The sequence below is a fragment of the Thunnus thynnus genome, chromosome 6 (genome assembly GCF_963924715.1).
Source record: "Thunnus thynnus chromosome 6, fThuThy2.1, whole genome shotgun sequence".
Taxonomy (NCBI): domain Eukaryota; kingdom Metazoa; phylum Chordata; class Actinopteri; order Scombriformes; family Scombridae; genus Thunnus; species Thunnus thynnus.
In genome coordinates, this window is record NC_089522.1 from 33380483 (window position 1) to 33394066 (window position 13584).

General features: G+C 35.7%; 1 protein-coding gene across 9 annotated transcripts in view; it reads left to right on the forward strand.

The window, feature by feature from the left end:
* The window catches only part of LOC137185180 (polymeric immunoglobulin receptor-like), a 65508-nt gene extending 54208 nt beyond the window's left edge, over positions 1-11300 (forward strand). For 5 of the 9 annotated variants that reach the window (XM_067593492.1, XM_067593493.1, XM_067593496.1 and 2 more), the window contains one exon: positions 7594-9811. In XM_067593492.1, the coding sequence (XP_067449593.1) occupies positions 7594-7737 (144 nt within the window). In that variant the 3' untranslated portion in view covers positions 7738-9811. Of the gene's footprint in view, positions 1-6832; positions 7163-7593; positions 10418-10631 lie in introns of those variants that run through there. The other 4 variants (XR_010928795.1, XR_010928794.1, XR_010928799.1 and 1 more) reach the window with 3 other exon arrangements.
* Positions 11301-13584: the final 2284 nt, after the last annotated feature.

Below are 13584 nucleotides of genomic sequence, written 5' to 3' on the forward strand. Positions count from 1 at the left end.
TGTATTTATTTAATCTTCATTGTGGGATATCTCCTGGGATATTATACAGTATGTAAAGATTTTTATGAGGTCAATATATTGTGCTACTGACATACTGGAATGTTTGGTTTGTTGGTGTTTAATGTGTCTGAATAATTCCATAGAGGTCATATGGGTCAAATAATGGGGTCGAAAATAAAATTATTCATTCAGTAATGTACCCTTAATCACCATCATCATCGTCATCATCATCATGCTGCAAACAGAGAGAGAGAGAGAGAAAGAGGAAGAGGAAGGAGTGTTAACTTAAATCATTGTCAGCTTCCTGATTGATCAGACAGACATATAGAGGCAGTTCTCTGACAGTTTGATGATTTTCTGCATCAGGATCAAACTCAGAATGAATATCCACCATGTTCTGTTCTTCTGCTTCTTATCAGGTGAGGACTGATTACCTGACTGTGTCTGTAAAGCTGCAGCACAAACTGCTTCTGGACATTCATTGTGTTCATTTTAACAAATGTCAGATTTGTATCACACAAGTTTTTATGTTGCTGTCATGTTAATTAGTTTTCCTGTCGTTCTCTAAATTATTCTGTTACTAATTACAACATCTCTATAATCTAATCTTGTAATTTAACTAAATTGAATGTAATCTAACAAAACATATGAACCATCCATCATGAATATTTGTTGCTCATTAATGTGTTTGATATTAGAAAGTATGAAAGAAAAACATTGAAAAACAGACATTACACAGAGACACTGTGACTACAACTGCAGCTACAAGTAGAACAACAGCAACTGCTGTACAGTCAGTGAAAACTTTGCTAATGGCTGCCTCTGTATCATCTCTGCTTCTCTGTGAACTGATGGATTAGCCCTCATTAATCTGCAGTCTGTTTACAGTAAGTCTACAATACACAAAGTATTGATCATCAGTATTCACTGTTCATCTTTCCAACAGCACTGCAGGATGGAAACACTGGACTCGTCAATGCAATAAACCTTATTGCTGGAGCTGAAGGAGGAAATGGTTCAATTATTTGCTCCTTTACTTCATCTGGAAGCACCAAGTTCTTCTGTAAAGGAGAATGTAAAGAAGAAGACATTCTCATTAAAACAGATGATGTCACAGCTCAGAGTGGCAGATACAGCATCAGATATAAAGACGGATCTTCTGGAAGAAGAACTTTGACTGTGTACATCACACAGCTGACCAAGTCAGACTCAGGACGGTACAGATATGGTTTGGGTGGATCTTTGGTCCCAGATGGTTACTGTGACTTTGACCTCATAGTTACAGATGGTGAGTTTCTACTGAAAGTCATAAAACCTGATATATTTACTATGTTCATCCCATTTAATGATTTTGAAGCATAAGAATAAATGAAGTCAGATAGAATCTAATTAAATTGTTGAAGAATGTGAGACGTTTATGATATATTGACTCAGTGTATCAATGTTGGATGAAATCATTAGTCCAGCAGTCAGACTGGTTGAACTGGGCAGCTCCCAGTGTGACTCTGTGGATCTGTGTAAATGTGAAGCAGGAAATATTGTGATCAGACTGCAGCATCTTACAGGAAGTACAGACAGTAACTGTTGATTGTTCATCTTTTCAGCTACAACATTGGGTGAAAACACTCATTTCATCCGTGCAGTAACTGTGGGAGGAAGTGTCACACAACAATGCATCAATACTGTCTATGGAAGCAGGAAGTTCTTCTGTAAGGATAAATGTAAACAAGAAGAAGACATCCTGGTTGAAACAGAAGAGAATAGAGCTCAGACTGGCAGATACAGCATTGAATATAGAGAAGGATCTACATATGGACTGTCTGTGACCATCACACAGCTGAAGAAGTCAGACACAGGACGGTACAGGTGTGGTTACGGCAGAGCTTCGTCTCCAGATTCATCCTACACGTTCCAGATCTTTGTTGTAGATGGTGAGTTTTATATTTATAATTCTGTCCACATTCTGTTCAATGGATGAACATTGAATGGAAATTGAATAAAAAATGAATTTCAAAAAATTTGAAATGGTTAAAATAATGAAAAGTTGTCATATTTTCATTTAAAATAAGAAAGAATTAATTTGGGGGGTGACCTGATAGCTGAGTGGTTATCACATGGACACTAACACCCTGAGCAGCGAGTCCTCAGTTTGATTCCCAGCTGGCCGAACTGTCTGCTGCATGTCATCCCTCTACTCCCCACATGTCCTGTCTCTCTCCACTATCACTATCAAATAAATCCATAAAATGTCCAAAAATGATCTTAAGAAAGAAAATAAGAATTCTGAATACAAAATTTAAAGAGTGGATGGAAATGACATGACAGAAACAAATATCTGTTTTTTCGGGTCACAGTCAGAAGTTGATTTGTGACAACAAGAGGAGTGCTGAGGTTGGCAGAGTCATACTAGTTGTTCAACCTGGGACCTTTTCTATATTTCTATTAACATTAGGTAACATAGAGAAGAACGGTTCCTCAGGTTCCTTAATGTTCAAGACATCATACTCTAAAATGTTTCTAAAGATGAAACTCATTTGTAGAGTCACAAAGTAATCGGATGTAAAATGTGTTGCCTTTATAATGTTAGTTTTTAAATTTACAACAATCAGTTTGTACGATTTTTAAAAACCTTTTCAGACATTTGTGCTTTTATGTTTAATGTCAGAAAACCAACCTGTGGATGTTATTTTCTTACTCTTCTGTAATCAAAAATCAAATAACACGACTTAATAATAATAGAACAAATTCACTTAAAATAATCTTAATCATTTACTTCATTAACATATTTAATGCTGCGTATTTCTTGTGTATGTGATGGATGCTGTCAATATGATCTTTCTGTCTAGAGCAGCATCTCATTTCTCTGCATTATTGATTCAGTATCTGATTGTTTCAATGTGTTTTCATTGTTCACAGCTCCAACCACTTCAAAACCAAACCGGACTCTCCGACCTTTTCCAACATCAGTCCCATCAGCCTCCACACCAACAACAACACAGAGTTTAATCTCCAGTTCAGGAAGCTTCACACCTTCATCATCTTTCCCTGAAACCACACAGCAGTTTACTGGTACAGGACAGTTCATCTGTCCATCACTGTCTCTCTGCAACAAAACGTCCTCTTAAAACAGTCAAATTCAGCATAACAACGTTGTCTAATAAGAATAACAAGATGGTCCAACATGTGTTTCAGCACATAAGACAGTTCAGCACCTAGAAGAAAACATTTCACATTTCATTTTACAATAAATTTCCTTGTTATCTTCACGTCTAATGTTTAAACAGATCCTACGTTTCTAATGATGTAAGATAATTATTAACATGTGATGTCAGCACATGACAAGTCAAGAAACATTCAGACCAAAGTCTGAGATGTTTTTTCAACAGGAAGATCTCATTTTTGATAAAGGTTTCCTGTGTAGTTTTCTTGTAAACAAGGTTATATTTATATTCAGTGTTACTCACAAAAACCTGCTGAGTGTATCCTTTAGGTCCAGCATAAGTGTTGAATATGTTTCCTCAATCATAAAATATTTGCAAAGCTGATTATATAAAGTATTTTAAATCTTGCATTGCTTGTGGTCTTCTTCTCTCCTGCTTTTGTTAGTGCATTGCTGTGTTTCTGGGCAGGTTCCTGCATCCTGTAGATCAGTGGGATGATGTGAAACCACTGGCAGGATTGTGTATCATGTCAACCACGTGTACACAACGTAGATCCACATGTAAAAACAAGCTACATTTGGTCAGAAACACATCCCCCTACTCTCTTTCCCCACATGTCCTGTCTCTCTCCACTATCACTATCAAATAGAGCCATAAAATGTCCAAAACATATGTTAAAAAAAAGAATTCTGAATACAAAATTTAAAGAGTGGATGGAAATGAAATGACAGAAACAAATATCTCTTTTTAGGGTTACAGTCAGAAGTTGATTTGTGACAACAAGAGGAGTGTTGAGGTTGGCAGAGTCATACTAGTTGTCCAACCTGGGACCTTTTCTATATTTCTATTAACATTAGGTAACATAGAGAAGAACGGTTCCTCAGGTTCCTTAATGTTCAAGACATCATACTCTGAAATGTTTCTAAAGATGAAACTCATTTGTAGAGTCACAAAGTAATCGGATGTAAAATGTGTTGCCTTATAATGTTAGTTTTTAAATTTACACCAATCAGTTTGTACGATTTTTAAAAACCTTTTCAGACATTTGTGCTTTTATGTTTAATGTCAGAAAACCAACCTGTGGATGTTATTTTCTTACTCTTCTGTATTCAAAATCAAATAACACGACTTAATAATAATAGAACAAATTCACTTAAAATAATCTTAATCATTTACTTCATTAACATATTTAATGCTGCGTATTTCTTGTGTATGTGATGGATGCTGTCAATATGATCTTTCTGTCTAGAGCAGCATCTCATTTCTCTGCATTATTGATTCAGTATCTGATTGTTTCAATGTGTTTTCATTGTTCACAGCTCCAACCACTTCAAAACCAAACCGGACTCTCCGACCTTTTCCAACATCAGTCCCATCAGCCTCCACACCAACAACAACACACAGTTTAATCTCCAGTTCAGGAAGCTTCACACCTTCATCATCTTTCCCTGAAACCACACAGCAGTTTACTGGTACAGGACAGTTCATGTCTGTCCATCACTGTCTCTCTGCAACAAAACGTCCTCTTAAAACAGTCAAATTCAGCATAACAACGTTGTCTAATAAGAATAACAAGATGGTCCAACATGTGTTTCAGCACATAAGACAGTTCAGCACCTAGAAGAAAACATTTCACATTTCATTTTACAATAAATTTCCTTGTTATCTTCACGTCTAACGTTTAAACACATCCTACGTTTCTAATAATGTAAGATAATTATTAACATGTGATGTCAGCACATGACAAGTCAAGAAACATTCAGACCAAAGTCTGAGATGTTTTTTCAACAGGAAGATCTCATTTTTGATAAAGGTTTCCTGTGTAGTTTTCTTGTAAACAAGGTTATATTTATATTCAGTGTTACTCACCAAAACCTGCTGAGTGTATCCTTTAGGTCCAACATAAGTGTTGAATATGTTTCCTCAATCATAAAATATTTGTAAAGCTGATTTATATAAAGTATTTTAAATCTTGCATTGCTTGCAGTCTTCTTCTCTCCTGCTTTTGTTGGTGCATTGCTGTGTTTCTGGGCAGGTTCCTGCATCCTGTAGATCAGTGGGATGATGTGAAACCACTGGCAGGATTGTGTATCACGTCAACCACGTGTGCACAACGTAGATCCACATGTAAAAACAAGCTACATTTGGTCAGAAACACATCCCCCTACTCTCTTTCCCCACATGTCATGTCTCTCTCCACTATCACTATCAAATAGAGCCATAAAATGCCCAAAATTATCTTAAAAAAAGAATTTTGAATACAAAATTTAAAGAGTGGATGGAAATGAAATGACAGAAACAAATATCTCTTTTTCGGGTTACAGTCAGAAGTTGATTTGTGACAACAAGAGGAGTGTTGAGGTTGGCAGAGTCATACTAGTTGTCCAACCTGGGACCTTTTCTATATTTCTATTAACATTAGGTAACATAGAGAAGAACAGTTCCTCAGGTTCCTTAATGTTCAAGACATCATACTCTAAAATGTTTCTAAAGATGAAACTCATTTGTAGAGTCACAAAGTAATCTGATGTAAAATGTGGTGCCTTTATAATGTTAGTTTTTAAATTTACAACAATCAGTTTGTACGATTTTTAAAAACCTTTTCAGACATTTGTGCTTTTATGTTTAATGTCAGAAAACCAACCTGTGGATGTTATTTTCTTACTCTTCTGTAATCAAAAATCAAATAACACGACTTAATAATAATAGAACAAATTCACTTAAAATAATCTTAATCATTTACTTCATTAACATATTTAATGCTGCGTATTTCTTGTGTATGTGATGGATGCTGTCAATATGATCTTTCTGTCTAGAGCAGCATCTCATTTCTCTGCATTATTGATTCAGTATCTGATTGTTTCAATGTGTTTTCATTGTTCACAGCTCCAACCACTTCAAAACCAAACCGGACTCTCCGACCTTTTCCAACATCAGTCCCATCAGCCTCCACACCAACAACAACACAGAGTTTAATCTCCAGTTCAGGAAGCTTCACACCTTCATCATCTTTCCCTGAAACCACAGAGCAGTTTACAGGTACAGGACAGTTCATGTCTGTCCGTCTGTCCATCACTGTCTCTCTGCAACAAAACGTCCTCTTAAAACAGTCAAATTCAGCATAACAACGTTGTCTAATAAGAATAACAAGAAGGTCCAACATGTGTTTCAGCACATAAGACAGTTCAGCACCTAGAAGAAAACATTTCACATTCAATTTTACAATAAATTTCCTTGTTATCTTCACGTCTAATGTTTAAACACATCCTACGTTTCTAATGGTGTAAGATAATTATTAACATGTGATGTCAGCACATGACAAGTCAAGAAACATTCAGACCAAAGTCTGAGATGTTTTTTCAACAGGAAGATCTCATTTTTGATAAAGGTTTCCTGTGTAGTTTTCTTGTAAACAAGGTTATATTTATATTCAGTGTTACTCACGAAAACATGCTGAGTGTATCCTTTAGGTCCAACATAAGTGTTGAATATGTTTCCTCAATCATAAAATATTTGCAAAGCTGATTATATAAAGTATTTTAAATCTTGCATTGCTTGCGGTCTTCTTCTCTCCTGCTTTTGTTGGTGCATTGCTGTGTTTCTGGGCAGGTTCCTGCATCCTGTAGATCAGTGGGATGATGTGAAACCACTGGCGGGATTGTGTATCACGTCAACCACGTGTACACAACGTAGATCCACATGTAAAAACAAGCTACTTGTGGTCAAAAACTCCACAGGGAACCTTTAAGCTTCTAATACAAGACAAAAGATCCCAGATTTTTAAACTTCTACATATCTCTCTCTCTCTTCCTTCCCAACCAGACTCCCATGTCCCTCAACCAGGTTACATCTTGCCTCCGGCTGTAATCGTGCTTGTGGTGTTTGTGCTGTTGGCTGTTGTTCTGTTGCTCCTCTACAAATTGAAGATGAAGAGGAACTCTGGTTTGAACACCAGAGGAACCTCAGACAGCAGGAACATGGTGGTGAATTTCTATAACAATGTATGTCTCATTCAGTTCAATTCAAAAATTCTTTATTCATCCCTCAAGGGGGAAGCACATTTACAAAAAAGTACACGTATAAAATTCATTCATACACATTTAAAAATTTACAAAATACAAATATGACAATGTCAGAAAGAGTTTAAACACACAAGGAATAATGGCAGTGGCCCTTGTTAACATGTTAACTCTTACTGTTGGCAGACATTTTATTTTTTCAGTTAGGAACAAACAATCTCATGTCTGCAACTACTTCACTACTGTGTACAAAAGTATAATTAAATAAAATCACAGTTACTGTTAATAGACCTCTGGCCTGCTGAGTTGTTATCACTAAAATATCAGCAAACAATTGAAGAACACAATATCTGGGCTGTTACCGTGGTTACTGCTATATTTTAGGTTTGATGTCATTCCTGTTTTATTTTCAGTTATCTGTCATCAATGAGAACTGTTCTGTCATCAATGAGAACTGTCCTCCAGTCTCCATGTATGAAGACTCCGTCTACCAGAGCCTGGATCCAGACAGCAGCGATCCGGACCAAAACTACTCTGCACTCACAGCAAACAAATGATGATGTTTGGATTTGGATCTGGATTCTGTACTGTGCAGGTTAACATGTGCTGCAAGGTTCCAGTTTTTTCCACTTTCTTTCTTCTTTTGTTTAATCAGCAGATATTATCTATAAACATGCTATTTTTCACCTCTATGCTGATGATACACAACTGATCATGTTTCTTCTTACGTGCGTGTTCTGAAATGTTCATTCTGTCTTCATAAATGTAGATGTTATTTGATATTGTTCTTCTACCCTTTGAGCCAACTCCGTCTCCTAGAAATTATGTTCATATTTGACTAAATTGCATATTACAGAGCATTTAAAAAATATTCAGACTCTACTTTTTCACATTTTGTTATGTTGCAGTCTAATGCTAAAATCGTTTAGCCCTCCTATTGTGTTAGGGTCAAATTTAACTGGTTTTCATATTTAGATGTGTGAAACATACTTTTAATTTCTGATCAAAACAAGGCTTCATCACATCTTCTACAATGGCCTACTGATGACATTTTCTTTTGTTAATGTATCTTAAATTTAATTGAATTTTAATTTTACAGCACAGACACTCCTGAGCCCTTTTCACAATAACATCTGTACTGTCACTAAATCTCAATCTGTCATCAAACACAGTTCCCAAGTATTTGTCGGTCTGGAGAAGTTCAACACTTACTGAATTCAAGAATGATTGTTGGAACTGTTCTAGTGAGATTACCATTTCTTTAGTTTTGAACACATTTAAATCTAAAAAAGATCTCAATCTTTAGATGGCACATGACTGCTGCTCCAGCAGCAATAGGAAGGTCTGTGTCCACCATAGTGAATCATTTTACAGCCAGTATGTGTGTACCGTATTTCCTCTAATAGTGGCTGGTTGTCAATTAAAAGCCAGGTCTCCGATAATGGCAGGGGTTTGGTCGACACAAACAAATAAAAGCCAGCCCCAAAAAGAGGCCGGGGTTGATAAAAAAGGTGGATAAACTCCTGGTGCCTGTTATATAATGTGCATGCCAGTTAAGCATAAATAATAGTTACCTGGATGTAACTCCAGTTCTATGAGTACATGTGTGGTGATGCAGTGACAAAAATTTAACAGAGCAAACGGAAGCAGATCAGAAAGCGAGGAGGCTTTGTACTAAAATATGAGCAAATATACTTAGGGTTAGGGTTATACAGGGGGAATTATAAATAAAGGCCTCTCTCTTATATAAGTCTACTTCCAATAAAGGCCAGGTACCCTCTGCAGTTGAGGTAATCAACTATTAGTGGAAATATAGCAGTATTGAAAAAGACACTTAGACACAGAGAGCTTTAACATTTGATTCAAATTATTGTTGCATCATACATTGTCCGGCCTGTAAACATTAAGTGTCATTTTATAATGTGAAAAAAATGAGAAACTTTTAATGAGGTTTATCAGAACTTCTTTAAATTCTTCCTAAATTCACTTAAAGGACTCAGTTTCTTGACAGTGTGGAGCTTCAGGAACCCAGTCTCTTTATTCAGAAAACCTCTTCTGATACTCTTAGATCATATAATTAATTTCATATCCCCATTTTCATGGTTGACGTGCTGTTTGTCCACATTTTGCCAGTTTGTACTGTAACAAACCAGTTAAGACAAGGAAGCAGACACTCTGACAGGCAGGTTGAGTGAAAGACAGTTTCACTTTTAAATTCAATAAACAGACTTCTAGTTGACAATCTCAACTCAAGGCAGTGAAGCAGGAAGGCAGGTAACCACAGACACACAGCAGGTCAAACTGGATCAGCACAGCAGCTTTGCAACACAGAGGATCTGGAAAACTGGTAGTGACCATATGACCATGTTTATTTTGCTCTGATCCTCTAATGAATGATTACATTTGACCTACTTTAGCTAGGTTAAGTTTGGTTTTACTGTTTTCTTGACCGAATCTTTTTCATTTCCCAACACACTAAAAGAATTAATTTCAAGCTTCAAATCAGTGTTCATGTCTGACACTTTCAGAGTTTTAATAAATGCTCTTGGTAGATGTATTTCTTAGGCAAGTAAAGTTTATATATGTATAAACCACCATAAATCTTAAATTAATTTGCAAATAGCTGTGTTAATCTACAAAAAAAGAGAGAAAAGGCTATACAAACAGATAAGGAATGATAATAATATAAAATATGTCTTCATAGGAGAAGTTATAACAAATAATGGGAATTAATAAAATGTCTTTATACTTTATAACTATATATTAAATGTTTATATGGTGCTCATAAAAGGGGTAAAGTGATTATCCTTATCTTCAGTCAGCTTCATCATAAAACCACTGATCTACACATATCAATATTACACTTATGTTCAGATAGGTTAGACTGTGTGTATGTATTTATTTCATCTTACATTTAGATACATTTACATTTTTCATTTAGCAGACGCTTTTATCCAAAGCAACGTACATCTGAGACTGATACAACACAAGCAGGGATCTAGTCAGGAGAGAACAACAAGTATTAGTTTCTATCTATTGTGTAAAACACAATAATACGTGTTTTTCACAGAGCTGTAACAGAATACACATGGCACAAATGACAGAGAGCATAAAAATATAGAACAAGGATTCTGTGACACCAATTTCATGTGATCTGACTAAATGTGTTTTCTGTCATCACTCACTGTGTTAAATGCTTTTCAGGAGGAAAGAAGTCCAGCTCCACCACCACCAGAGGTAAATATATCAGTCAATCTACTATTCCAGTTTCAGACCAATGATAATGATACAAATCTTGTACATCACTTGTGGATCCTCCTCTTTTCACCACTGTTAGGCTGACTGACATGTGATAAGAACAGAGGTCACTAGAGGTCGCTGCTCCGTCACTTTTCACTTCTATAATGTGTTCCATGTGAGATGACTGACTGAAGCTGTGTTTTTCTAACAGGAGCAGACCCTTATGTAGCAGGAACCGGGTCCATCAAACAAACAGTAACAATTACTTCATCAGTTTCTGGGAGAACTTTTGTCCCTCTGAGATTAGTTTGAACTTTCCTCTTGCTTGACTCACAATCTGTTATTTACTCACCTTTTCCTACTTGGACAGATTATTTATTATGTTTGATAAATGCTGTTTGCTATTGATCCATTTCATTTACTGATATGTCAGATGTTCAAGTCTTTGTTTTAGATTATTTCTTTTGAATGATTTGATAAGTGATATAATTACTGTATTAGACTCATATTGATGATTGCATTTTATTGACTGCTTTTCACTTGTTCTCTAAAGAATAATTTAGATTCAGATTGTTTTAAGTTAAATGTTTCAGTTTCACTGTCTTGATTTTCATTTAAACATTTAGTTTGATTGCATTTTATTTATTCAGTTTATATTTTTATGCCGCATCTTGATTGTTCATTTTGAATTGATTTAAGAAAATATTTACATCTTGATTTTAACCTTTAAGTTTTCCATCATTTGCATCTTTAATAATTGATTGATTCAACTTTGATTGAGTCAAACTCTATAGAGTTTTTATTCCATTGATTAAGATCTGTATTGTATTATGGATAATGTGACCAATATATGGTTAAAAAATAAAATACGTTAATACTACAGTATAAAGTAAGTGGTATTTTAATTTCATCATAAAGCATTTGGCAGTGATTACATTTCACAATTAGGTATTAGGTTGTCCAAGAATTTAAAAAAAAAAAGTCCTCAAAGATCAGTCTATTTTTGGTTAAACAGGGTCAGAATGTGTTTTTGGTCTTAGCTAATATCAAACTTCTCCATAACTGCAGTCACTTCACACTCTGGCAGAGCTGGTAGAAAGTGAACGCTGAAGAACCAACTTAAACATATTTCAACCGTGCAATAATACACTTCAGACGTCAAAATATTTGACACATTTCCAGTAAACTATGTTCAGTGATCAATCCTACATAATTAATCTATAATTTATCAAACTCAGATTGAACAAAAATTTATTGATTGTTTTCAATAGTATAGATATTATACTTCACTATACTTATTAATGAATTATAGATTCAAAATGTCACACAAACAGACAATGTATTTATGTAAATGACAAATCCTCATCAAAAAAATGTATCCCAGACTAACAGTGTCACTACTGTAATTTACTTTAACAGTTTGCTGTAAAAATTATTACAGTATTCTGCTGTAGCATGTGAGGTTTACACTTTGATACTGTGGCCAGGCCTGCTGTAATATACAAACTTGATTTTATTTTTCTCACGGAAACATGGTTACAGTCAGATGGCGCATCCCTCTTAATTGAAACATCACCTCTAAATTATAACTTTATTCACTCGACCCGTGAAGGGAAGCGAGGAGGAGGGCTGGCTGCTATCTTCTCAGATAACGCCCAAGCTTTGGTGATTTTTCCTCTTTTGAATATCAGGCCATTATACTTGAAAGTCAAACTCCCATACTACTGGTCACAATCTATCGACCACCAAAGTATTCAGCCTCTTTTTTTTACCTGAAATTGCGGATCTACTCTTAATCTGTGTTACCAACTATGACAGCATTCTCCTAACTGGTGACCTGAACTTGCATACTGATAATACCATTGACTGCAGGGCTGTGGATGTTTTACATTTTTTTGACTTAATGCAGCATGTTGCGGGGCCAACTCACAACTGCGGCCACACTTTAGATCTAGCGATTTCCAGAGGGTTGCGTACTGTGTCGATAGGATTGTTGACTTAGCTGTGTCAGACCACTACTCTTTGTTTTTTAATGTTGTCATCTCAGGCTTGGAAAACAGACCTTAAAGTGTCACTGATGGCTGCTAGCTGCTCCAACTGACTCCCATTCAAAAAGCCTCAACTTCTTTCTAGAAATACTAATTCAGTCATTGTTTTCAGGGAGCCATATTGGTCTGAAACTAATAAGCCAGCACACTAATAAGTGTGCTGGTGGTCATTTTGGAAGTTATTGCTCTGTTAATAACATTTGAAGGCTTATAATAGCTTTGATGTCTGCAATGTGGGAATTCCCATTTGGGAATCGTTTTGCTTGTTCTATGGCAGTAATCTTTGTTGTCAGGTGAGATTTGTGCATCTTCCACTTAAACCCTTGTTAAGTGTGCTGCAATGACATCAGTAACAATGACATGAAATGCAACAATTGATTCAAATTAGTCTGTTGATTTGGCCATTTCATGCAAAAAAGTTGTGGTTATTTGGCAAAATTGCAAGCTGTGGTAAGTATTGCAGAGATCTCTTGAATTTGCATTAATTATTGCAATCGCAAAATTGCAATTTCCTGGAGGGACTATTTAATCTGAGGATACATTGCTGCACCCTCTAAATGTGGTGTTGACTAAAGCATGACAGGCTGTAAAGTTTTACAAACACTCATCTAAAAATTACCTCACTATAACTGAGATGTAAACAGAGAACAGTGCGACGAAGAGCAGCACCTGTTCTCTGCACTGGTGCTGAATATTAACAAAGTTGGATAAACTACTTTTAACTTAGAATGTCATCAGTGGCACTATTCACACTTCCTCCTCTACTGTCCAGTGTGTTTGACTGATCAGCTATTTAACTGAGCTTTTATATCTGAACAATATACACTTGTTATTTCTTTCTAGCTATGTGGAAAAGTTAAAATGTGTCTTGTAATCAAAACATGAGATTCAGCTGCTATTAAAGAAACATATGTACTGCTGAGTATTTACAAAAACAAAAAAATATCCAGACATAAAGCATGAACCACAGGTACATAATCTATATAAACCTTATATCCTGATTTGGGTGCAGCCCTGAAGCTTTCTGCTTCCATCAGCATGTTTTTCTTCCTCTTTCTGGGCATTTTCCACTGAAAAAATGCGGTCTTACATTTGAGGATGTGAAAATTAAAAGAT